Source organism: Ictidomys tridecemlineatus, chromosome 2 (assembly GCF_052094955.1).
Source record: "Ictidomys tridecemlineatus isolate mIctTri1 chromosome 2, mIctTri1.hap1, whole genome shotgun sequence".
Taxonomy (NCBI): Eukaryota; Metazoa; Chordata; class Mammalia; order Rodentia; family Sciuridae; genus Ictidomys; species Ictidomys tridecemlineatus.
Window position 1 is genome coordinate 72,457,326 of NC_135478.1, and position 23,542 is coordinate 72,480,867.

A 23,542-nucleotide genomic window follows, 5' to 3' on the forward strand; every position below is an offset into this window, starting at 1 on the left:
ACTTGGGGAAGACACTGTGCCTGTTGCTTGCCATAAAGTACCTATTCCTTGCATTCCTTCAATACATTCTCCTCCCCGGACCATTCTGGGCCAAATCCTCTTTACCCCAACTAAAGAACCTGTAATTGGCTTTGGTTCCCCCTTCCTCAGGAATTGTTCCTTTCATGCCTATATAGCCCCAGTGTGCCTTGTAAATTGCTGCAGAGCAATTAAGTGTGGAGTGCAGAGGATCTTTTGAGCTTGAAGATATTGGACCTCTGAGCTATCCTGAGCCATGACTGTGCACAGGGAGAGGCTGTCCTCATTCTAGAGGTTGTGTAGGCTGGGTCAGAGAGAAAGCAGCCTGGTACAGGAAGCAGAGCTCCGTGGAGGTGATGCTGAGAGTTGCAGAAGAGAAGATATCTGAGATGTTGGGGGGGCTGTCTTGCCAATGGGCAGGAGACTGGGTTGAGGCAGTGGCAGGAGGGACACTCCAGTTATGTGAATATGAAGGAATGTTGGTAATGTGATGGGTGGCTGGGAGTGTGCATATGGGGTGGCTTGGGTTGTGAAGCCTGCTGGATATTCACATGAGGTGTTGAGGAAGCATAGGGAAATGTTAGGTTGGTACACAGTCAAAAAGCAGTAATAGACAGTTCTAAGCACATCTTAGGGTCCTGAAGTATTTAATTGCAGTGGTTGTGCTTTCTGGGTGAAATAGCATTTGTCACATTGACTATATACATGCAGTAATAACCTGATATTTTTAAAGATTCCTGTTGCTTACAACATAGTTTCTCTTTCATTGTCTGCAGCTCTGGGTCTCATTTCCCCTCTGAGGCAACTGAAGAAACCAAGCCTTAGTGAAGGTTTCCTATCCCCGTCCCCATCCCATTTGTATGATGGTCTCTTTGCTTATGCTGGGATGGAGTCCTGAAATGCACTCATGGCAATGTGTAGGAAAGTTTGTGGGTGTGCATTTACCTTTGGTTGGCTCCTAGTACACAGTTTTATTCATCTTTATATTCTTAGCATCCAGTGCCTAGTCAGTGCTTAACAAATCTTAATTGGAAGAAGTTAGGTCTGTAGCATCTCAGGTTAGCCCCTGCTATGTGTCTGCTAGGTGCAGGGTGTTGAGAGTATTTAAATAGGCATGGCCACCAACTCAAAGAAGAGTTGGTATATCTGTAGACATATGATCACCCTCGTTATGCTCAGTGGACTCACCGAGGTGGGGGCTTGTCTTGGTCTGGGTCAGGGGTAGAGGCAATGACCTCACAGAGGGCTGGGCTCTGTGCCTCCTTAACCACCCTGGTGTGATCTAGTCCTCAATCATATTTTGTCATTAGTGGTGTCATCACCTGGTTTAATTTGAGGGAGTCAGGAGGGATCTTAATATGTGGTACTTTCCCTGATTTGATATCCCTTTATGCTTTGTTAATCAACAGGAGCTTGAAGAGATCCGCAAATGTGGAATGAAAAACTTCCGTAACATCCAGGTTGATGAAGCTAATTTATTGACTTGGCAAGGGCTTATTGTTCCTGTGAGTATTGAACACTTCCACTTCTTATCAGATTATTCTTTCAGGTGGTGTGTGTGCTGTTGGGGCTATCTCTGTGCTCCTAAAGTAGGCTTGTAGTCTGGGTAGCCCACACATGCACAGAAGTGGGCTGTGACTCTGGGTTCTTGAGGAGATTCCCAGCTTTGTACTAGTTTTCCAAAATTCTGGGGGGTTCCAAACTTTGCAGATTTTTGGTAATATACACAGGTAAGAGGAGTATGTATTTGTGCTCCTATTCTCTCCTGTCTTCCCTGGCTTCTGGATGCCTGGCCCTATTTATCAGGACAAGACCTCCTTCTCTGGCTTCTCTTAATAGAGGGTTGGTATTCCCATCTAGGTCTTCTTTTGCTTTTCCCCTTCATTTTGCATCTTTCTAACTTTCTGGACACCTGTGTTCCAGGCTTTATTTCTGGTACCCTCCAACAGGTGCTTCCCATTTATCTCAGTCCTTATTTCTAACTGACCACATTACCTTCACTGGCTTTTCTGGGGTTTTGCTTTCAATGACTGCCCCCCACATCCCTACCTCCCCCTGTCTCAGGGACTTCTGACTCAGAGACTTGGGCTTCTCTTAACAATAGGCTTTGCTTTGGCATTATTATCCTCTTGTCTCCTTTTCTCCATTCTTTGATCCCTCACCCCTTTGGAGACCTGACCTTGCTTAACTCCAGGATGCAGTTCTCATTTCTCCCACCTTCCTGAAAGTACTTCACACCAAGCAACTGGACTCCCTCCAGTTGTTATACTTCTGACCCTTGCTTGCCTCCCAACCTTTTAAACCTTTGGCAGTGTCTCAGCCCAGTCCTATAGCCAGTGCACCATTCTTTGCTGATCTGCCACTGCTACCTCCTCACTGTTAAACTTGGGTCTTGTTAGTCTCTACCTTTCTCTTCTGTTTCTGGGGCTCTGCTTTTTCTAGCATCAATGATTATCTTCCTGTACATGAAAGGTTTCTACCTCTGTCTCACTCTTGCCTTCTTGGAACTGCACTGTTTGTCCATCAGGTGACTTCAGTTGGGCAATATATAGCCTTTCAGGCACCCAGCCCACAACCTCATCCTTCTGTAAGAATGCTCCCCTTCTTTTCAATTCTTACAGATCCACCCTTCTTCTCTCTTCCTTTTTTTCTCCACTTTTCCCATCTGAGCCTCAGGCGCTTTCCCTCTGTTTGATATTGTCCTCTTATTGTTACATGTAATTGTTTCTTGTGAGAGCTTGGATCCTTTTCTAAAGCAGAACATAAAATATACTTACTGTAGATGCTTTCTTGGTGCTGGGTCATGCTTCTGTTTTTTTAAAGCTCCTGAAATTTGAGTGGCAAATATTGGGTTTGTAGTTTATTCTCAGTCATTTGGATAACTAAGGAAAGATATTTTGGAATTTTTAAATGTGGGAGCTTTTAGTCTGGTTTTGAAGATGAGTGCTTTGAATTTTTTGAGACCTGAAGATGGTACAGCTGAGGGCACAGGGTGGGTGATCAGGAAACCCTGGATGGGAGGGACTGGCCTGTGACTATAGCCCTTGCCTGCCATTATGATCTGTTAGGTGCTGAGTAGAAATATAGCTAGGACCTTGTAATCTCTTCTTCCTTTTTCTAATTGAGATTTTGTATTCCACTGATAAAAGAAGTGAACAGCTAATCTATGGCTTTTTTGGAAAATGATAAGAATCAATGGAATATGGTTTTAAATGGCAAGGCTAGGGTGGTGTGCTCACCATGTGAGCTCAGTAGCCTGAGAGTCCACAGGCCAGCTTAAGTGTAGATTGCTTCAGAAGTATCTGCCACCAGCTCACTCCAAGGCCTCCCTTTGGTTTCACACTGGTTGAGCCTGTGGAACAGAGGGCTAAGGGTCTCATTAAACCAAAGTTAGAGAGACTGGCTACTTGAATTCTAATGTGCTTGGACTGAGGTTCTGGGGAGTATCCCAGGCCAAAGCTGAGTCCAGGGAGAGTAAACTACAGCCAGACTGCTCTTCCTGCTCAAATTGTACTCTTAACCATTTCCCTCTCACTTGCCTTCTATAATTATTGCCCAGGTCCCCTTCGTTGGCACCAGCAGCATTTCAAGATAGCATTTTTATTTTTATTATTATTACTTTTTTTGGTACTGGGGATTGAACTCAGGCGTACTTGACCACTGAGCCACATCCCTAGCCCTATTTTGTATTTTAAGTAGAGACAGGGTCTCAGTGAGTTGCTTAGTGCTTTGTAGTTGCTGAGGCTTGCTTGAACTCACAATTCTATTGCAGCCTCCCAAGCTGCTGGGATTACAGGTGTGTACCACCACACCTGGCAGCATTTTTTTTTAATATATATTTTTTATTTCAATGGACCTTTATTTCTTTAAATGTGGTGCTGAGAATTGGACCCAATGCCTCACACATGCTAGGAAAGTGCTACTCTCAAGGCTGAGGCAGGACCCAAGGCTAGGCAGGAGCCATAACCCCAGCTCCTCAAAGTAGCATTTCTTCCTTCCCCAGAGTTGACATTCTTGGCTGCTACCTTCCCTGAGTTAAAGGAGGGCCTTGAGTCGTTCTGCATCCTAGGGACTAGGCCAACATGGTAATCTTTTACTCCAGATCACCTGAGGTCTGTTGAATTGGGGTGAAAACAGAGCCAGCTGATAAAGCAAGGCAGCCCTGCCACACCCTACCTCAGGCATTTATATCAAGGTGCTGGTTGGGAGTTGCTGAATAAATCTTTGGCTGAAGTGCAGGGAGAGGGAGAGCAGGTGGAGGAGAAGTGAGAGATTCTCCCTAGAGGCACTATATTGAGACCATGATAGTTTAAATTTATTCTCTTTATTTTATTTTGTTACAGTACTGGGGATTGAATCCAGGACCTCACACATGGTAGGCAAGCACTACCATTAAACTACTTCCTCCGCCCTTTTTATTTTTTGAGGCAGAGTCTTCTTCAGTTGCTAAGGCTAGCCTCAACTTTGCAAACCTCCTGCCTTACCTTCCTGAATTGCTAGAATTATAAGGCATGTGCCATCATGCCCAACTGTTTCATTAATTTTTATTTATATATGTATATTTATATATAATATAAATATATTTTCTTATTTATATATAAATATGTGCAAATATTTATATGTAAATAAACTGGGCAAGATGAAATACACCTATAATCCCAATAGCTTGGGAGGCTGAGGCAGAAGGATCATAAGTTCAAAGCCAGCTTCAGCAATTCAGCAAGGACCTAAGAACTCAGTGAGACCTTGTCTCTAAATAAAATACAAAAAAGGGCTGGGGGTGTGGCTCAGTACTGGTACCCCCCCACCCCAAATCTATATCTGTATTTTATTGCTGGGTGCAATGATATATTGTCTGTAATTCCAGTGACCCAGGAGGCTGAAGCAAGAGGATTGCAAGTTCAGTACCAGCTTGGGCCACTTAGAATCTACCTCAAAATAAAAATGTTAGAAGGGGCTGAGGATGTACCTCAGTGGCAGTGGTAAATCTCGGTTGGGTTTGATTCCTAATACAAAAATAAACAATCTAAACATATTTGTAAAACCATTGCTACTATTTCCAAAATATTTTCATCACCCAAGCAGAAATTCTACCTATTAAACAACAACTCTTCATTTCCCCTATTCCCCAGCCCCTCGTACTTCTGTGATTTTTGCCTATTATAAATATTTCATATAAATGAAGTAACATACAATATTTTTACTTTTATATGTGTTTTATTTCACTTAGCATAATGATTTTTTATTGTTATTTTTAGATATACATGACAGTAGAGTGTATTTTGACATTGTACATACGTGGATTATAACTTAGATTCTAATTAGGATCCCATTCTTGTGGTTGTACATGATGTGGAATTTCGCTGGTTGGTGTATTCATATATGAACATAGGAAAGTTACGTACAATTCATTCTACTTAGCATAATGTTTACAAGGTTCATCCATGTTGTAGTATGTATCAGAACATTATTCCTTCTTATGAATCATTAATGTTCCATTGTGTGGATATACCACGTTTTGTTTATCCATTCATCTGTTGGTAGACACTTGGGTTTTTTCTAGTTTTTGGGTTTTTTGAATAATGTTGCTATGAACATTGGCATGCAAGAATTTGCTTGTGTTCCTGTTTTCAATTCTTTGGGATATATATGTAGAAGTGGGATTGCTGGATTATATATTTATTCTGTTTAATATTCTGATAAATCGCCAGATTTTCACAATAATAACCACACAGTCTTACATTCCAGCAGTGGATGAGGGTTCTGACTTCTCCACATCCTTACCGATACTTTTTCATATTAGAGCCATCTTAGTTGATGTGAAATGATATCTTATTGTGGTTTTGATTTTCATTTTCTTCATCATTAAGGATGTTGAGCATTGTTTTTGTATTTTGTATTCTTTTTAAATTTTTTTTTAGTTGTAGATGGACACAATATTTTATTTATTCATTTTTATGTGGTGCTCAGGATTGAACCCAGTGTCTCACACATTCGAGGCAAGTACTCTACCACTGAGCTACAACCCAGCCCTGTTTTTGTATTCTTATTGGCCATTTGCCTGTTTATTTATTTATTTAATTTATCGTGGTGCTGGAGATCAAACCCAGGCCCAGCAAATCTTTTTTTTTTTTTTTTTTAAACACTGAGCCACACTCCCAGCCCTTTTATTTTTCATTTTGAGTCAGGGTCTTGCTAAGTTGTTTTGGGCCTTGCTTCATTGCTGAGGCCTGCCTTGAACTTGAGATCTTCCTGCTTCAGCCTTCTGAGCTGCTGGGGTTACAGGTGTTTGCCACTGTGCCAGGCCCCAGCATACCGTTTTAAAGCTGGTTGTCTTTTGTTGAATTGTAGGAGTTCTATATATTTCCAGGATATTAAACCCTTATCAGATAAATGATTTGCAAATATTTTCTCCCATTCTAGGTTTTTTTTTTTTTCTCTTCCCTCTTTCTCTCTTTAAAGCTGTTTATTTGGTGCTGCGGATCAAACTTTGCTGAATTGCTGAGGCTGGCCTCAAACTTGCTAATCTTTTTGCTTAGACCCCCCCAAGTTGTTGGGATTATAGGTGTATGCCTCTGCACTCTGAAAATTTCACAGTTTTGTTTTTTAATTTAAGTTTTATTTATTTATTTATTTATTTATTTATTTATTTATCTATTTGTTTATTTTGTGGTACTGGAGATTCAACCCAGGGGTACTTTACTACTGAGCTATATCATAAACCCTTTTAAAAAATGTTTTATTTTCAGGCAGAGTCTTGCTAAGTTACTGAGGTTGAACTCATCTGGGCTGGGGTTGTAGTTTAATTGGTAGAGCATTTACCTTGCATGTATGAGGCATTGGGTTCAGTCCTCAGCGCCTCATAAAAACAAATAAATAAAATAAAATTATTGTTTGTCTGTAACTAGCAAAAAAAACTCTTTCAATCATCCTGCCTCAGCCTTGAGAGTAGCTGGAATCATAGGTATGTACTCACATGCCTAGCTAAAATTTTTTTTGGGGGGTGGGGGTGGGGGAAGTACTGGGGATTTAACCCAGGGATGTTTTTACTCCTGAGTCACATTCCTACCCTCCCCGTCCCCCCCCCCTTTTTCTTTTTTTTTTTTTTTGAGACAGGGTGGGCAAGGTGGAGCACACCTATAAGCCTAATAGCTTGGGAGGCTGAGGCAGAAAGGATCATGAATTCAAAGCCAGCTTCAGCAACTTAACAAGGGTCTCACTGAGTTGCTAGCACCTCACTGTTTGAGGCTGACTTTGAACATTTAAACTCCTGTCTCAGCTTCCCAAGCCTCTGGGATTACGGATGTGTGCCAGGGTGCCTGCTGAGGTTGCATTTAATCTTGAGATCACTTTAGGTATTTTTTAAGTTGTTTAGTATCTCATTAAGTTGCTAAAGCTGACTTTGAACTTTTGATCCTCCTGCATCAGCATCCCAAATCATTGGAATTATAGGCATGAAACACTGCACCCGGGAAAACTTTTAATTTTTATTGAAACCCTATTTATTTTTGTGGCAGTCTTGCTATGTTTCCCCAGCTGATCCTGAACTCTGGGGCTTTAAGTGATCCTATTTCCTCCCCTACCCCCAAATAACTAGAACTTCTGGTGTAGGTTGCTTAGGTCTGATTTTTAAAGAAACTGTTGTCATAACATGAATGGTCATGTAGATTTTCCGATGTTTTTTTCCCTAAGAGTTTTTTTTTAGTATCAGCTCTTCAATTTGGTCTTTGATCCATTTTGAGTTCATTTACATATATTACATGAAGCAAAGGCCCATTTTATTTTTTTATATGTGGATAAACAGTTTTTCTAGTACCATTTGTTGAAGAGGCTATTCTTTCCCGTTGAATGATCTTGCATTTTTGTTAAAGATCAATTGAGCATATAAGTGAAGGTGTATTTCTGAACTCAGGCTATTGGATTGGTCTATGTGTGTATCCTTTTGCCAGTGCTATACTGTTTTGATTATTGTCCCTTTGTAGAAAGTTTTGTCATGAGGAAGTGTGAGTCTTCCACCTTCAGTCTTTCTAAAAAATTGTTTTGCCTTATTCAGGGTCCTTTGAGATTCCACATGAATTTTAGGATGAATTTTTCCATTTTGGGAAACAAATACTGTTGAGATTTTGATAGAGGTTGCATGTAATCTTTTTATTTATTTGTTTTGTGGTGCTGGAGATTGAACCCAGAGCCTCATGCACGAAAGCAATCACTCTACCAACTGAGCTATATCCCCCAGCTTGCATTTAATCTTTTTGTTGTTGTTGTTGTTGATACTGGGGATTGAACTCAGGGGCACTCAACCACTGAGCCACATCCCTAGCCCTCTTTCTTTCTTTCTTTCTTTCTTTCTTTCTGAGAGAGAGGGGGGGAGAGAGAGAATTTTTTAAAATATTTATTTTCTAGTTATTGGGGGACACAACATCTATGTCTGTATGTGGTGTTGAGGATCGAACCCGGGCCACATGCATGCCAAGTGAGCGCGCTACCACTTGAGCCCCCTAGCCCTTTTTTATATTTTATTTAGAGACAGGGTCTCACTGAGTTGCTAGCACCTCAGTATTTGAGGCTGCTATCCTCCTGTCTCAGCTTCCCAAGCTTCTGGGATTATAGATGTGTGTTAGGGTGCCTGCTGAGGTTGCATTTAATTTTTTTTTTTTTAAAGAGAGAGAGAGAGTGAATTTTAAATTTTTTTTTAAGAAAGAGTGTGGGGGGAGAATTTTTAATATTTATTTTTTAGTTTTCGGCAGACACAACATCTTTGTTTGTATGTGGTGCTGAGGATCAAACCCGGGCCGCACGCATGCCAGGCGAGCAAGCTACCGCTTGAGCCACATCCCCAGCCCAGAATTTTAATATTTTTATTTTTTAGTTTTTGGCGGACACAACATCTTTGTTTATATATGGTGCTGAGGATCGAACCCAGGCTGCATGCATGCTAGGCGAGCTCGCTGCCGCTTGAACTACATCTCCAGCCCCATGGTTCATTTAATCTTGAGATCATCTCATTTTTACAATATTGTCTTCCAATCCATGAACCTGGGATGTCTTTCCATTTCCTTAGGCTTTCAAGTGTGTGTTTTTTTTTTTTTTTAAGCAATATTGTATAATTTTCAGCACGCAGGTCTTATGTCTCTGTTAACTCAGGCTAACCTAACAAAATGTTTAGCTTAAACAAAATTTATATTCTCAACAGTTTTGGAGGCTAGAAATCCCAGATCAAGATCTAGCAGGGTTGGTTTGTGTCAATGACTCTATTCCTAGCTTGCGGCCTTCCAAGTATATCCTTACATGGTCTCTCCTAGCTGTATGTACTGGAAAGAGGGAATTACATGGTTTCTCTTCTTGTATGGATACTAATCCTGTTGAATCAGAACCCCTCCCCCCACTTATAACCCCTTTTAACCTCAATTACTTCTCTGTTCTAAATATAGTCACACTGGGGTTAGGGCTTCAATGTGTAAACTTTGGGGGAATAGCATTCAGTTCACAACAACCTTCTTGGTTAAATTTATTCCTAAGTGTTCTATTGTTTTTTGATATTATTATAAATTAAATTGTTTGCTTAATTTCCTTTTTGGATTATTCTGTGTTACTATGTATAGAAATATTTCTGATTTTTGGGTGTTAATTTTGTATCCTGTAATTAGCTGAATTTGTTATTCTAATAGATATTTGTATATAATCTTTAGGGATTTCTACACTTAAGATCAGGTCAGTTACAGATAGAAATAGTTCTTTTCTGATTTGGATGACTTTATTTATATATTTATTTTATTTTTTGACATAATTGTTTAGGCTAGAATGATCAGTACCATGTTGAATAGAAGTGGCAAAAGAGGACATGCTAGGGCTGGGGATGTGGCTTAAGCGGTAGCTCGCTCGCCTGGCATGCGTGCGGCCAGGGTTTGATCCTCAGCACCACATACAAACAAAGATGTTGTGTCCGCCGAAAGCTAAAAAATAAATATTAAAAAAAAAAAAAAGAGGGCATGCTAATCTTCTTTCAGATACTATGGGGAAACTTTCAGATTTTTAACCATTGAATATGGTGATAGCTCCTTTTTTTTTTTTTTTTAATGTTTCAGAAGTTCTTTTCTATGGTATTCAGTGTTTTTCTGAAAGTGTATTCAAGTTTGTCAGATGTTTTTTGCTGCATCAGTTAAGATGATCATTATGTTTTTTTTTTTTTAAAGAGTGAGAGAGAATTTTTTTTAATATTTATTTTTAGTTCTCAGAGGACACAACATCTTTGTTGGTATGTGGTGCTGAGGATCGAACCCGGGCCGCACGCATGTTAGGTGAGCGCGCTACCGCTTGAGCCACATTCCCAGCCTGATCATATGTTTTTTTCCCTCATTTTGTTCTATTAATATGATGTAGAACATTAATTTTTTAAGATGTTATATTATTATAGTATCCTTTTGGCCAAAACTATTGTAGGCCGTAGTGTATAATTCATGCTACTTCAAGCCCTGCCCCAAGTATTTGAGATTGAACCCTGGGCCTTGCATTATTGCTAGGCAAACACTAGCTACAGCCAGTTTTATTTTATTTTAAAATTTTATTTTTTTTATTTTTTGGCAGGGTCTCTTAAAGTTGCCCAAGCTGACTTTGAGTTTGGGATCCTCTTGCCTTAGCCTCCTGAGTAGCTGGGACTATACCTAGCTGGCTTATTAGCATTTTTTTTTTTTTTTTTTTACAATTTTAATAAAAAAAATGTACGGGGAATATTTGTAGTTTTCTTCTGATAGCATTATGTGGCTTCATTATCAGGGTGATACTGATCTTGATTATATGAGTTACAAAGTGTTCTTACTTTTTTCTTTGGAAAAGTGGTTGAATTTACCACTGAAGCTACATGGATCATGGTTTTTCTTTGTGGGGAGTTTTGATTATTGATTTGGTCTCCTTAATCTTCTTATTGGTTATAAGTTTACATTGATATTTTGTTTATTTTTATTTGAGTTTCAGTAGATTTGTGTATTTCTAGGAGTTTGTCCATTTTGGTTTTGGTTATCCAGTTTATTTGGTGTACAGCTGTTCATAGTGTGTGTTTGTTTATTTATTTTGTGGTACTGGGGATTGAACCCAGGGCCTTGTACATGGGAGGCAAGCACCCCACCAACTGAGCTATACCCCCAGCCCTTATTGTTTTTTATTTTATTTTTTTATTTTGAAAAGGGTTGCTGAGGTTGGCCTTAAATTTGTGATCCTCTTGCCTCAGTCTCCTGAATAAATGGGATTTACAGGTGTGGGCCACTGTATTCTGCTTGTTTATTTTTTTTTGTGGTGCTGGGAATTGAACCCAGGGCCTCAGGGATGCTAATAAGCACATGTTCTGCCACTGAATTAACACCTCCAACTCCATGAGTGTTCTCTTACAATCCTCCTTATTTTTGTAAAATTAGTAGTAATGCCTGCACTTTCAGTTCTGATTTTAGTGATGTCTGTCTTTCTTTTCTTTTTGTCAGTCTAGCTAAGGTTTTATCAATTTTGTTAATATTTTCAAAGAATCAGCTTCTGGTTTTATTTTTTTATTTTTTATTTTTTTTTAGCATTTTATTTATGTGTTATTTATCCTAATTTTGTGCTTAATTTGCTCTTCCTTTTCTTGTTCTTTAAGGTGTCCAGTTAGGTTATTCAGAGGAGATTTTTCTTTGTTTTTAACTTCATAGTCCCTATATATTCCCTCTGAGCACTACATTTGCAGCATCCCTTAAGTTTTGGTATGTTATGATTTAATTTTGTTAGACTAAAGCAATCCTCCTCCCTCATCTGCCTGAGTAGTTGGAAACCATAGGTACTTATTACTGTACCTGACTTATTTTCTAATTTGTGATTTCTTCTTTGATCCATTGGTTGTTGAAAAGTATGTTTAATTCCCATGTAGTTGTAAATTTCCTAGCTCTGTTATTGATTTCTCTTTCTCTTTCCATTCTCTTGTGGTCATAAATGTTACTTAGTCTGATTTTTTTAAAAAATGAAGTATCTTCTTCCATCTTTTTACTTTTATCAGATCCACATGTTAGATCAAAAATTTTAATAAACTTTAAAAGATCAAAATCAGACTAAGGGGCTGGGGTTGTAGCTTACTGGTAGAGTGCTTGCCTTGCATGTGAAAGGCACTGGGTTCGATTCTCAGCACTGCATATAAACAAATAAATAAATAAAGGTACATTAATAACTAAACAGATTTTTTTTTAAAATCTGACTAAGTGGGCTGGGGCTGTAGAGCGCTTGCCTAGCACACATGAGGCAATGGGTTTGATCCTTAGCAACACATTTTTATAAAATAAAGTAACTGTGTCCATATACAACTACATTTTTTCTTAGAGAGAGAGAATCTTAATTTTTTTTTTTTTTTTAAGTTATCGGCGGACACAACATCTTTGTTTGTATGTGGTGCTGAGGATTGAACCCAGGGCCTCGCACATGCTAGGCGAGTGCTCTACCGCTGAGCCACAACTCCAGCCCCTCTTGTGATATTTCTTGACTTAAAATTCAAATACTTTGTTATCTCAGCACAGTGATCTACATCTGCAATCCCAATTTAGCGAGTCCCTAAGAAATTTGGTAAGATCCTGTCTCTAAATAAAATACAAAAAAAAGGCTGGGGATGTGACTCAGTGGTTAAGTGCCCCTGGGTTCAATGCCCATTCTCAAAAAAACAAAAAACCTGCTTTGTTAGATAATAATATACTCACTATAGGTCTCTTCTGGTTACTGCTTACATGAAGTATCTTCTTCCATCTTTTTACTTCCAATCTCTCTATATCTTTGTATGTAAAGGGTTTCTCTTGTAGGCAGCATATATATGGATCATACTTATTTTTTAAATTTATTTTTTTGGTACCAGGGATTGAACCCAGAAACATTTAACCACTGAACTACATTCCCAGCCAGCCCTTTTTATTTTGAGACAGTCTTGGTAAATTGCTCAGGGCCTTGCTAAATTGCTGAGACTGGCTTTGAATTTATAATCCTCTTGTCTCAGCTTCCTGAGCTGCTGGGATTACAGGCTTACGCCACAATACCCAGAGAATCATATTTTAAAATCTATTTTGGTGATTTTTTTTTTAATGAACTTCATTCACATTTTAAATTTGTTTTCTTGATGTTTTATTATATGCTTTTTGCTCTTTGATTCTCTATTATTGCCTTTTAGTTTACTTAGGTGATTTGTGTGTGTATCTGTGCGATAGGGTTTAAACTCAGGGCCAGTGTATGCTGAGCACATGCTGTACCTCTGAGCTACACCAGAGCTCATTAATTTCCCTTCTTTCCTTTTCCCTTTATTGTTTTCTTAGAGGTTAACATGGGACCTTCATTTCATTTCTTTTTTTTTAAAATATTCATTTTAATTTTAACATTTATTTATTTTTTCTTAGTTCTCGGTGGACACAACATCTTCGTTTGTATGTGGTGCTGAGGATCGAACCCGGGCCCGCAGGCATGCTAGGCGAGCGTGCTGCCGCTTGAGCCACATCCCCAGCCCCTTCATTCCATTTCTTAAACTTTTAACAACCTGATCTGAATAATACCAACTTGATTTCAGTAGTATGTATTCTTGATTTCAGTAGTATGTATTCTGTTCTCTCCTGTGTGTGTGTGTGTGTGTGTGTGTGTGTGTGTGTGTGTGTGTGTGTGTGTGTGTGTGTGTTTGGTGATACTGGAGATGGAATCCAGGCCTTGCCCTTGCTAGGCAAGTGTTGAGAGCCACAGCCAAGGGACCCCAGCAAACTTCCAGCTGCCAGCTGATGATTGGCTCACAGCGGCCAGCAACTTCTAGCTGATTGGCTCCTCTGCGGTGGTGCTCATTGGGCTGTTTCCATGCCCTTTCAGACTGCCATCTGATGATTGGCTCACAGCGGCCCCAGCAACTTCTAGCTGATTGGCTCCTCTGCGGTGATGCTCAAGTGCTTTATCAATGAGTTACATCCCAAACCCTCCTTTTTGTGGTACTGTGGATTGAACTCAGGACTTAGTGCATGCTGTGTATTAAGTGCATTGCTGCTGAGCCACATCCGCAGCCCTCAGCCTTTTTACCTCCAATTTTATTTATTTATTTTTATTTTTAAAAAATATTTATTTTTTTTTTTTTTTCTTAGTTTTCGGGGGACACAACATCTTTGTTGGTATGTGGTGCTGAGGATCGAACCTGGGCCGCATGCATGCCAGGCGAGCGCACTACCGCTTGAGCCACATCCCCAGCCCCCAATTTTATTTTTAACATTTTTTTTTTTTTTTTTTAGATTTTGATGGACCTTCATTTTATTCATTATTTATATGCTGTGCTGTGAATTGAACTCACACATGTTAGGCAAGTGCTTTACAACTGAGCCACAACCCCAGCCTTTTTAATTTTATTTTGAGATAGTATTTTGCCACATTGCCTAGGCTGCTTTGAACTTGTGATCCTTATGCTTCAGCCTTCTGAATAACTGGAAGTACAGATGTACATCAGCATGTCTTATTCTCATGTGGCTTTGTTCCTTTCTTTTTTTTATGATTACTGTCACATATTGCATCTTAAACATTATGTGTCCATTAATGCAGAGTTATTGTTTTATTACATTTGCCTCTTATATCATTTAGAAAAACATAGGAGTTGCAAATCAAAAGTGTAAATGTTTTTATGTTTTCTTATGTAGTTACCTTTGCCAGTGTTATTTGTTTCTTCATATATCTTTTCGGATAGGTCTTAAAAGATGAATTATCTTGGTTTTTGTTTATCTGGGTAAAAAAAAATCATAATTTTTCTTTTTCTTTTTTTTTTTTTAAAGAGAGAGTGAGAGAGGAGAGAGAGAGAGAGAGAGAGAGGGAGAGAGAGAGAGAGAGAATTTTTGATATTTTTTTTTTAGTTCTCGGCGGACACAACATCTTTGTTGGTATGTGGTGCTGAGGATCGAACCCGGGCCGCACGCATGCCAGGCGAGCGCGCTACTGCTTGAGCCACATCCCCAGCCCATAATTTTTCTTTAATTTTTTTGAAGGATGGGTTTTTACTAACAATTGTCTTGAATATATCATCTCATTGTTTTTTAGCTTTTGGTTTCTGGTGAGAAATTAGTTGATAACATTATTAAGTATCCCTGTATATAACAATTCACTTCTTGGGCCAGGCGCCCTGGCACATGCCTGTTGTCCCAGTGGCTTGGGAGGCTGAGACAGGAGGATCGAGTTCAAAGTCATCCTCAGCAACAGCGAGGTGCCAAGAAACTCAGTGATAACTTGTCTCTAAATAAAATACAAAATAGGGCTGGAGATGTGGCTTAGGGGTAGAGTGCCCCTGAGTTCAATCTCTGGTGCCAAAAAAAAAGTCACTTCTTTCTTGCTTTTTCCAAGATTTTCTCTTTCAGTTATTTGACTATAATATGTCTTGGTTTGTTGTCTATGAATTTATTTTGCTTGGGGGTTATTGAGCTTGGATTTGTAGATTTGTATCTTTCATGGGATTTAGGGCCATTATTATTTTTTCTTAATGAATAAATATTTATTTATTTTTAGTTGGACACAATACCTTTATTTTTATAGATTTTTATGTGGTGCTGAGGATCAAACCCAGGGCTTTGCACCTGCTAGGCTAGTGCTCTATCACTGAGACACAATCTCAGCCCCTTGGGGTCATTATTTCATCAGATATTCTTTCAACTCCTCTTACTCTTATTCTTCTAAAATTCCCATAAATATGTATTTGCTCTGATTGTTGGTATCCCACATGTCCTTAGGTTCTGCTAGCTTTTCTTCCTTCGTTTTTTTTTTTTTTCCTTTCTCTTCCATTAACTGGATCATTTGAATTGTTTTGTCTTAAGTTTACTGATCATTTCTTCTACTTGCTCAATCTCCTGTTCAATCACTCTAGTGAAGTTTTTATGATTACTTTATCTTTTTGGTGTTGCTGGGGATCCAGCCCAGGGGTCTTGAGCATGCAATAGGCAAGTAGTGCTCTACTACTGGTGTATATCCTAAGTCCCACTTTTATTATTTCTATTTCTTTATTGATATTATTCATAAATAATTTTCCTGGTTTAGTTTTTTGTCCATGGTTTTCTTCCTTCCTTTGATCCTTTTCTTTCTCTCATTTCTTCTTCTTCTTTTTTTTTTTTTTTGTGTGTGTGTGTGTGTGTGTGTGTGTGTCAGAAATCAAACTTGGCCTTGTGCATGCTAGGCATGCTCTACTACTGAGTTATGTGCCTAGGCCCCTTCTTGAGCATATTTAAGACAGTTGAGCTTTCTTTAGTAAATTTAATATCTGGACTTCTTCATGGATGGATTCTGTCAATTAATTTTTCTTTAAATGTGCCATGTTTTCCTGTTGTGTATTTTATGACTTATATTTTTCTCCACCCCTGCCCCTTTTCTTTTCAGTTTTAAGACTGGGTCTCACTAAATTGCTGAGGACTTTGCTAAATTTTCTGAGATTGACCTAGAACTTGGAATCCTCCTGTTTCAGACTACTGAGTTGCTGGGGTTACAGATATGTGCCTCTGCACCCAGCCTTTGTGATTTCTTATTTGTTGAAAATTGGACAATCTAATATTATAATGTGGATATTAGATTTTTTCCCAATACTCAGAGTTTGCTGTTCTTGAAGGTTGAATGCTTTGCTTGAGATCAACCAGTGTTTAGATTAGAATTTCCTTGAATAGCAGAAGTTTTTAAAAATCACATAGAACATCCCTTTCAATCTTTGAAGAGTGGCTGTCTGGTTTACTCTTCAGCCATGCTATTTACAACCCTCAGCTTCACTTCTGCTTACATTGAATTTTAAAATTAGTCAGTGGTGGAATCTTAAGGTGGTTTTACTCTTTTTTTTTTTGGTACCCAGTTGTACTTAGCCACTGGGCCACATCCCCAGCTTTTTTTTTTTTTTTTTTTTAAGAGACAGGATCTTGCTAAGTTGCTGAGGCTGAGGCTGGCTTTGAACTCATGACCCTCCTGCCTCAGCCTCCTAAGCTGCATGTGCCACCATGCTCACCTGTCATATTCATTTTCTGAAGATGTGTCTTCTGGTAGGCATGTATATGTCTTTTCAAATGCCCTGATGTACCTGAGCTATTCTTTCTCTTTCTCTTTCTTTTCTCTTCTCTTCTCTTCTTTCTTTTCTTTTCTTTTTCAAAGAGAGAGTGAGAGAGGAGAGAGAAAGAGAGAGAGAGAGAGAGAGAGAGAGAGAGAGAAAGAATTTTTAATATTTTTTAGTTCTCTGCGGACACAACATCTTTGTTGGTATGTGGTGCTGAGGATCGAACCCGGGCCACACGCATGCCAGGCGAGCGCACTACCACTTGAGCCACATCCCCAGCCCCTTTTCTTTCCTCTCCTTTCCCCTCCTCTCCCCTCCTCTCCCTCCCTTCTCTCCCCTCTCTCCCCTCTCTCCCCTCTCTCCCCTGTCTCCCCTGTCTCCCCTGTCTCCCCCCTCTCCCCCCTCTCCTCCCTCTCCTCTCCTCTCCTCTTTTCTTTCTTGGTGGTGGTGGGGCACTGGGGATTGAACAGAGGAGTGCTGTACCACTGAGCTGTATCCCAGCCCTTTACATTTTTGAGACAGGACCTTGCCAAATTACTCAGGCTGGCTTCAAACCTTGTAATGCTCTTGCCTCAGCCTCCTAAGTCATTGAGATTACAGGCATGCATCACCACACTTGGCCTGGCACTTTTTGTTTTTGGTACTAGGGATCGAACTCAGGGGTAACCATTGAGCCACATCACTGGCCCTTTTTTATTTTGAGTCAGGGTCTCACCAAATTGTTGAGGCTATCTTTGAACTCATGATCCTCCTGCCTCAGCCTTCCAAGATCCTGAGCACTTTTAAATGCCTTAGTTTCCTAAATTCTCTTTCTACCTTTCTCTCCTTAACTAGGGAATTTATTATATACTTCAATTCTTTTGTTCTAGGCAGCATATTTTTGAGTAGTACCTGCTAGTTTTCCATCTTTATGGTTTGTAAGTTAGATGAAATAGATATCAGCATGTGTGTCAGTCCTTTGTTTAATCTCCAGACAGGTTAAAACTAACACACAGGGGCTCGGGATGTGGCTCAAGTGGTAGTGCGCTCACCTGGCATGTGTGAGGCACTGAGTTCTATCCTCAGCACCACATTAAAAAAACAACAACAACAACAAAAAAAAACTCTGACATACAGAAATTTGCCATTAAGGATTGCTCTGAGATCAGGGATCAGTGTCCCATACTGGATAGGAACCTCTGTCTTTAAAGCTATCTACCACCTAACCAGGGAAGTAAAAAATTGCCACAAAGCTTACCTATCATTGTTTAGTTGCCCTTTTCTGGATTCTGTCACTTGATTGCTGTAAACCTTTGACTTTCCCAGAGTTTTTTTCTGTAGTGGTTTGAACCCAGGGGTACTCTACCACTGAGTTATATCCCAGTTCTTTTTATTTTTTATTTTGAGACAGTATATTGCTAAATTGTCCAGGCTGGTCTTGAATTGTGATCTTCCTGCCTCACCCTCCCAAGTAGCCAGGATCACAGGCATGTGCCACTTTCCCAGAGTTCTGACAAACTCAGATATAACCTTTTTTTTTTTAATTTTTAATATTTATTTTTCAATTTTCGGCAGACACAACATCTTTGTTTGTATGTGGTGCTGAGGATCGAACCCGGGCTGCACGCATGCCAGGCGAGCACACTACCACTTGAGCCACATCCCCAGCCCATAACCTTTTTAAAAAAAATAAAACAACAACAACAAAAAAACACTTTTTTTGTGGTTATAGATGTTCAGCATACCTTTATTTTGTTAATTTTTTTATGTGGTGCTAAGGATTGAACCCATTGCCTCTCACACTTGCTAAGCAAGCACTTTGCCACTGAGATACAGCCCCAGATCTGACTTTTTTTTAGAGAACTTTTTTTAGTTGTAGATGGATACATTATTTTTGTTTTATTTATCTTTTCATGTGGTGCTGATGATCGGTCCCAGGGCCTCATGCATGCAAGGCAAGCATTCATCCACTGAGCTATAACCTCACCCCCAGATCTGACTTTTTTTTACCCTTATTTTTCCGTGGAGGGAAAGGAATTTGGAGCTGATTGCTTTGCCTTTTTTCTGATGTCACTCTCCATGGTTTTCTTTTTTTTTCCCCCCTGGAGATTGAATCCAATGCCCGGCAAGCACTTTACTACTAGGCCACATCCAACCCCCAAGTTTTTCTTTTTTATTCAGGAATGAGTAGATTGATTTCATCCCAGCTGCTCAAGAGGCTGAGATAGGAGGATTGTGAGTTCAAAGTCAGCCTCAGCAACTTAGCAAGGCTCTAAGCAACTCAGGGAGACCCTGTCCCTAAATAAAATATTAAAAGGGTTAGGGATGTGGCTCAGTAGTTAAACACCCTGGAGTTCAATTGAAGTTTTATGGTTAAGTTTTTCAAGGTGGGTCTGGGGTTGTGGCTCAGCAGTAGAGCACTTGTCTAGCACTTGCGAGGACCTGGGTTCAATCCTCAGCACCACATAAATATAAATAAGTAAAATAAAGATATTGTGTCCAACTACAACTAAAAAAAAGTTTTTTAAAGTGACGTTTTTTAACTGTTAATTAAATCTTTTTGAATTAATTCCTTCATCACATTGTTATCTTTATTGTGTTTGTGCCTATGTTCATGTGTGAGCTAGAGTTCTGTTCTTTTGTTGTCGTTCTTGTTGTTGTGTTAATGGTTTTTAGTATAGTTATTGATTTCATGTATTATGAAGTAGAAAGTTCATTTTTTCTTCCGTGTTCTGATTTGCTAAATTTTGCTTTTATGATAATTTCTGCTTTTGTGCTATGTTTTCTTCCTTTTTTTTTAAATTGTTTTTTTAGTTGTAGATGGACACAATATCTTTATTCGTTTATTTTTATGTGGTGCTAAGGATAGAACCCAGTGCCTCACACAAGTGAGGCAAGCACTCTATGGCTGAGCCCCATTCATTGGTGTGTGTTAGTATTCTTTTCAACTTCTTGATTTGAGTACTAATTCGTTAGGGTTGAAGTTTGTTCTGGCTTGAGTTCCTTTTTTTTTTTTTTCTTTTCTTTCTTTCTTATTTTTTTTTTTTTTGTGAACCACTGTTAAAATGCCTTTATTTATTTATTTATTTTTATGTGGTGCTGAGGATTGAACCTAGTGCCAAAAGTTTGCTCATTCTGTCACTAAACCCCAACTCCAGCTTTTGACTTCCTATCTTGTCTGGGCTGCTCCTGTGTCCTGTGTTCCTCACTCTGAACTTGAGGTGGTTGTTTTAACTTCTAAGGAGAAGGTTATGCATGCAAAGGTAAAAACAACATCAACAGTGAGTGTTACATATAACTGTGCTTCACGTTTGTAAAGCAAAGCTAATGATAATTACCTGCCTCATGCAGTGGTCAAGAGGACTTAGTGAGTTGATGATGCCACTGCTTCTGGCAGAAGTGCATGTTTCATTTAGCTAATGTGGTTTATGCTTCAGTAGGGATGCCCCTGAATTTCTCTGCCTTTGGTCTTTGGAAGTACAGACATATGAGTCATCTTTGTATCCCTGAGGCCTCCTTGTGTATCAAGACTTGACTCAGTAATTTTATTTAATATAAAGTGAAGTTCTTTGGGAAGACATTATTTTGCCTTGGTGTCTTCTCCCCACCCTTAGGAAGGATGCAAAGTCTTTGCTATTGTACATTTTGTTTCCCCATGCTGGTTCCTGGAGCTCACTGCTTTCTTTTCAGTGCCCACACACTCCAACTTCTTGTGACTCTTTTTAGAATAGTTCTGGGAATGGGCTTCAGGTATACCTGTAATGTACATTTCAAAACTTGAAATTGTGCTTGCGTCGGTGTAGAAGTTCATATCTCTGATGTTATTTGAAGCACCTTGGAGGTTCATCCTTAGATCTTTCCAGTCTGGGATCAGAGATCAGCCTCTTTGGAGCAGCTCTTCTTGTTCCCTGGGCTGCAGGTCAGTTGCCTGCACCATCTGACTGAGTTGGTGCAAGCTTGGAGCACAAACAGAATAAAGGTTGACTTGAATACATGTTTCTTCCTGGGTCTTTTTTTTTTTTTTTTTTTGCACTGAGAATTGAACTCAGGCCCTTGTACATGTGGCTCTCTCACTGAGTTACATCCCCAGCCTTGTTTATGCCTTTTCAGTGGGAGACAAGCCTTCTTGGTAATGGTCATGCCACTTCCTGTCCAAGAAACACAGATGCCCCTTCCACTTAGGGTCCCAACCTTCTCCTGAGACTCTCCCTATCCTTTGGTTAGTGAGCCTGTACCTAGATTCCTCCTGTCTCTGTTCCCCTGTCTTCTTCTATTCCATTCTGGCCACATCTCTACCCAGTTGTCAGATCACTGCTGCAGAACAGAGAACCCATGCAGACCTGACAGTTTTGCAGGAGGAAAATACTTTTGTGTGTGTGTGTACACACTTGCATGCAGCTGTGTCTTTGAACTTTTAACTTTGCAGCAATTGTAGATTCTCATGCATTTGTAAGAAGCAATACAGAGAGGTTTCCAGCACTGTTCTCCCAGTTTCCTCCAAAGTGGTATTTTTGTGTACAATAGTATAATATAACCAGGATGATTGTGAGATAATCCACTGGCCTTATTCAGATCTCTACAGTTTTATGTGTGCATGTTTAATTAAAATGCAGTTTTATCATATGTATAGTTTCATGTGACAAAACCCAAACACTTCCTGGAGTCCCTTTTCTCATTATTTAGAACTCAGACACATGGCTTTGCCCATCTTTCACTGGCTAGGGTACAAGAAGTACCACAACAGACAGTGCTGTCCGATATGAATGTAATGTGATCCATGACTGTACTTTTAAATTTCATAGTAGTTGTATTAAAAAGTCTGAGGATGTAGCTCAGTGGTTGGGTGTTCTGGGTTCAAACTCCAGTACTGAAGAAAAAAAAAGAGGAAGGAAGGAAGGGAAGGGGAGGGGGGAAGAAGGAGAAGGGAGGAGGAGGAAGAAGGAAACAAATTAAAACAAAAACAGGTGGGATTCTGTTTTTGGTACTGGGGACTGAATCCAGAGCTGAACGTGTTCTACCACTGAGCTATGCCCTCAGCCCCTTTATAAATATTTCATTGAATTCATTACAGTGTATTAAAAAGTATTATTCAACATAGTCAATATATATTTTTTTGTTTGTGGTATTGAGATCAATTGAATCAAGAGCCTAGCATATGCTATGCAAGTGCTCTACCACTGAGCTACATTCCCTAGCAATGTAAATACTTAATAATGAAATATCTTAAGTTATTTTTCTTTCTTTTTTTGTACAAAATCTTTGAAATCTAGAGGACATTTTACACTTATGGTACATCTCAATTTTTTTTTTTTTTTTTTTTTTTGTCCCAGAATGGAACCCAGGGGCCACTGAGCTACATCCCCAGTCCTTTTTTGTATTTTGTTTAGAGACAGGATCTCATTGAGTTCTTTAGGGCCTCACTAAGTTGCTGAGGATGGCTTTGAACTTGTGGTCCTCCTGCCTCAGCCTTTCAAGCCTTTGGGATCACAGGTATGCGTCACTACATCCGGCTAGTAATCTGAGTTTTGAAGAGTCTCAAGAATATAGTAGGTACAAATGGCTGGTAGGCTTCCATATGGGGCAGGTTTAGACTGCTCAAGATTTATAGTCCCTGACTAGGAAGGTCATACAGATAAAACTGGGGTTTTCTCAGCAATAAATGGGAATGGCTATTGGTTGGGCACTTATAGGTGTCATCTTGGATCCACCCTTTGTCTTTCCAAAAACATTGTGCCCATCTGTTTTGTTTTCAGGACTTGGGGATTAAGCATAGTGCCTTGCACATGCTAGATAAGCGTTCTGCCACTGAGCTACATCCCCACTGAGCTACATCCCTAGCTCTCCTCACCACTTGACTTATGTATGTGTGAGACCAAGGATTGAATCCAAGGGCACTCTAACAGCTACATCCCCAGGCTTGTTTAATTTTTATTTTGAGACAGAGACAGGGTCTTGCTAAATTGCTGAGGTTGTCCTCCCAAGTTGCGATACTCCTGTCTTAACCTCCTGAATCACTGGGATTTCAGGCTTGCATGCTAAGCCTGGGACCACCCCCTCCCCTTTTTTTGATACCAGGGATTGAACCCAGAGGTGCTTAACCACTAAACCATACCCCTTTTATTTTTGTGATATAGTGTCAGTAAGATGCCTAGGGCCTTGCTAAATTGCTGAGGCAGACTTTGAACTTGAGATCCTCCTGCCTCAGCTTCCCAAGTCACTAGGATTACAGGCATGTGCTGCCATACCTGGCTGCCTGGCACCTTTTATTTTGAGGCAAGGTATTGCAGTGTTGCCTATCATAGTGGGTTTCAAGTGAGGTCTCATTCTTGTTTTCATTTTATTTTGTGGTACTGGAGATAGAATCCAGAGCCTCATGCATGCTAGGCAGCTATTCTAACACTGAGCTATGTCCCTAGGTCCTTAATTTTTTTTTTTTTTTTTCATTGTGAGACAGGGTCTCACTAACTTGCCTAGGATGGCCTTGAACTTGGGATCCTCCTGTCTCAACCTCCCAAGTAGCTG

The 23,542-nt window shown here is 39.6% G+C and overlaps 1 protein-coding gene across 3 annotated transcripts in view; it reads left to right on the forward strand.

Annotated features, from left to right (window-relative positions):
• The window catches only part of Ube2l3 (ubiquitin conjugating enzyme E2 L3), a 74,693-nt gene that overhangs the window by 18,955 nt on the left and 32,196 nt on the right, over positions 1 to 23,542 (forward strand). For 2 of the 3 annotated variants that reach the window (XM_078038843.1, XM_005334483.5), the window contains exon 2: positions 1,428 to 1,523. The exons of the other annotated variant lie outside the window; for it this stretch is intronic. In XM_078038843.1, coding sequence (XP_077894969.1) covers positions 1,428 to 1,523 — 96 coding nt within the window. The remainder of the gene's footprint in view (positions 1 to 1,427; positions 1,524 to 23,542) is intronic. 3 annotated transcript variants of the gene reach the window in all.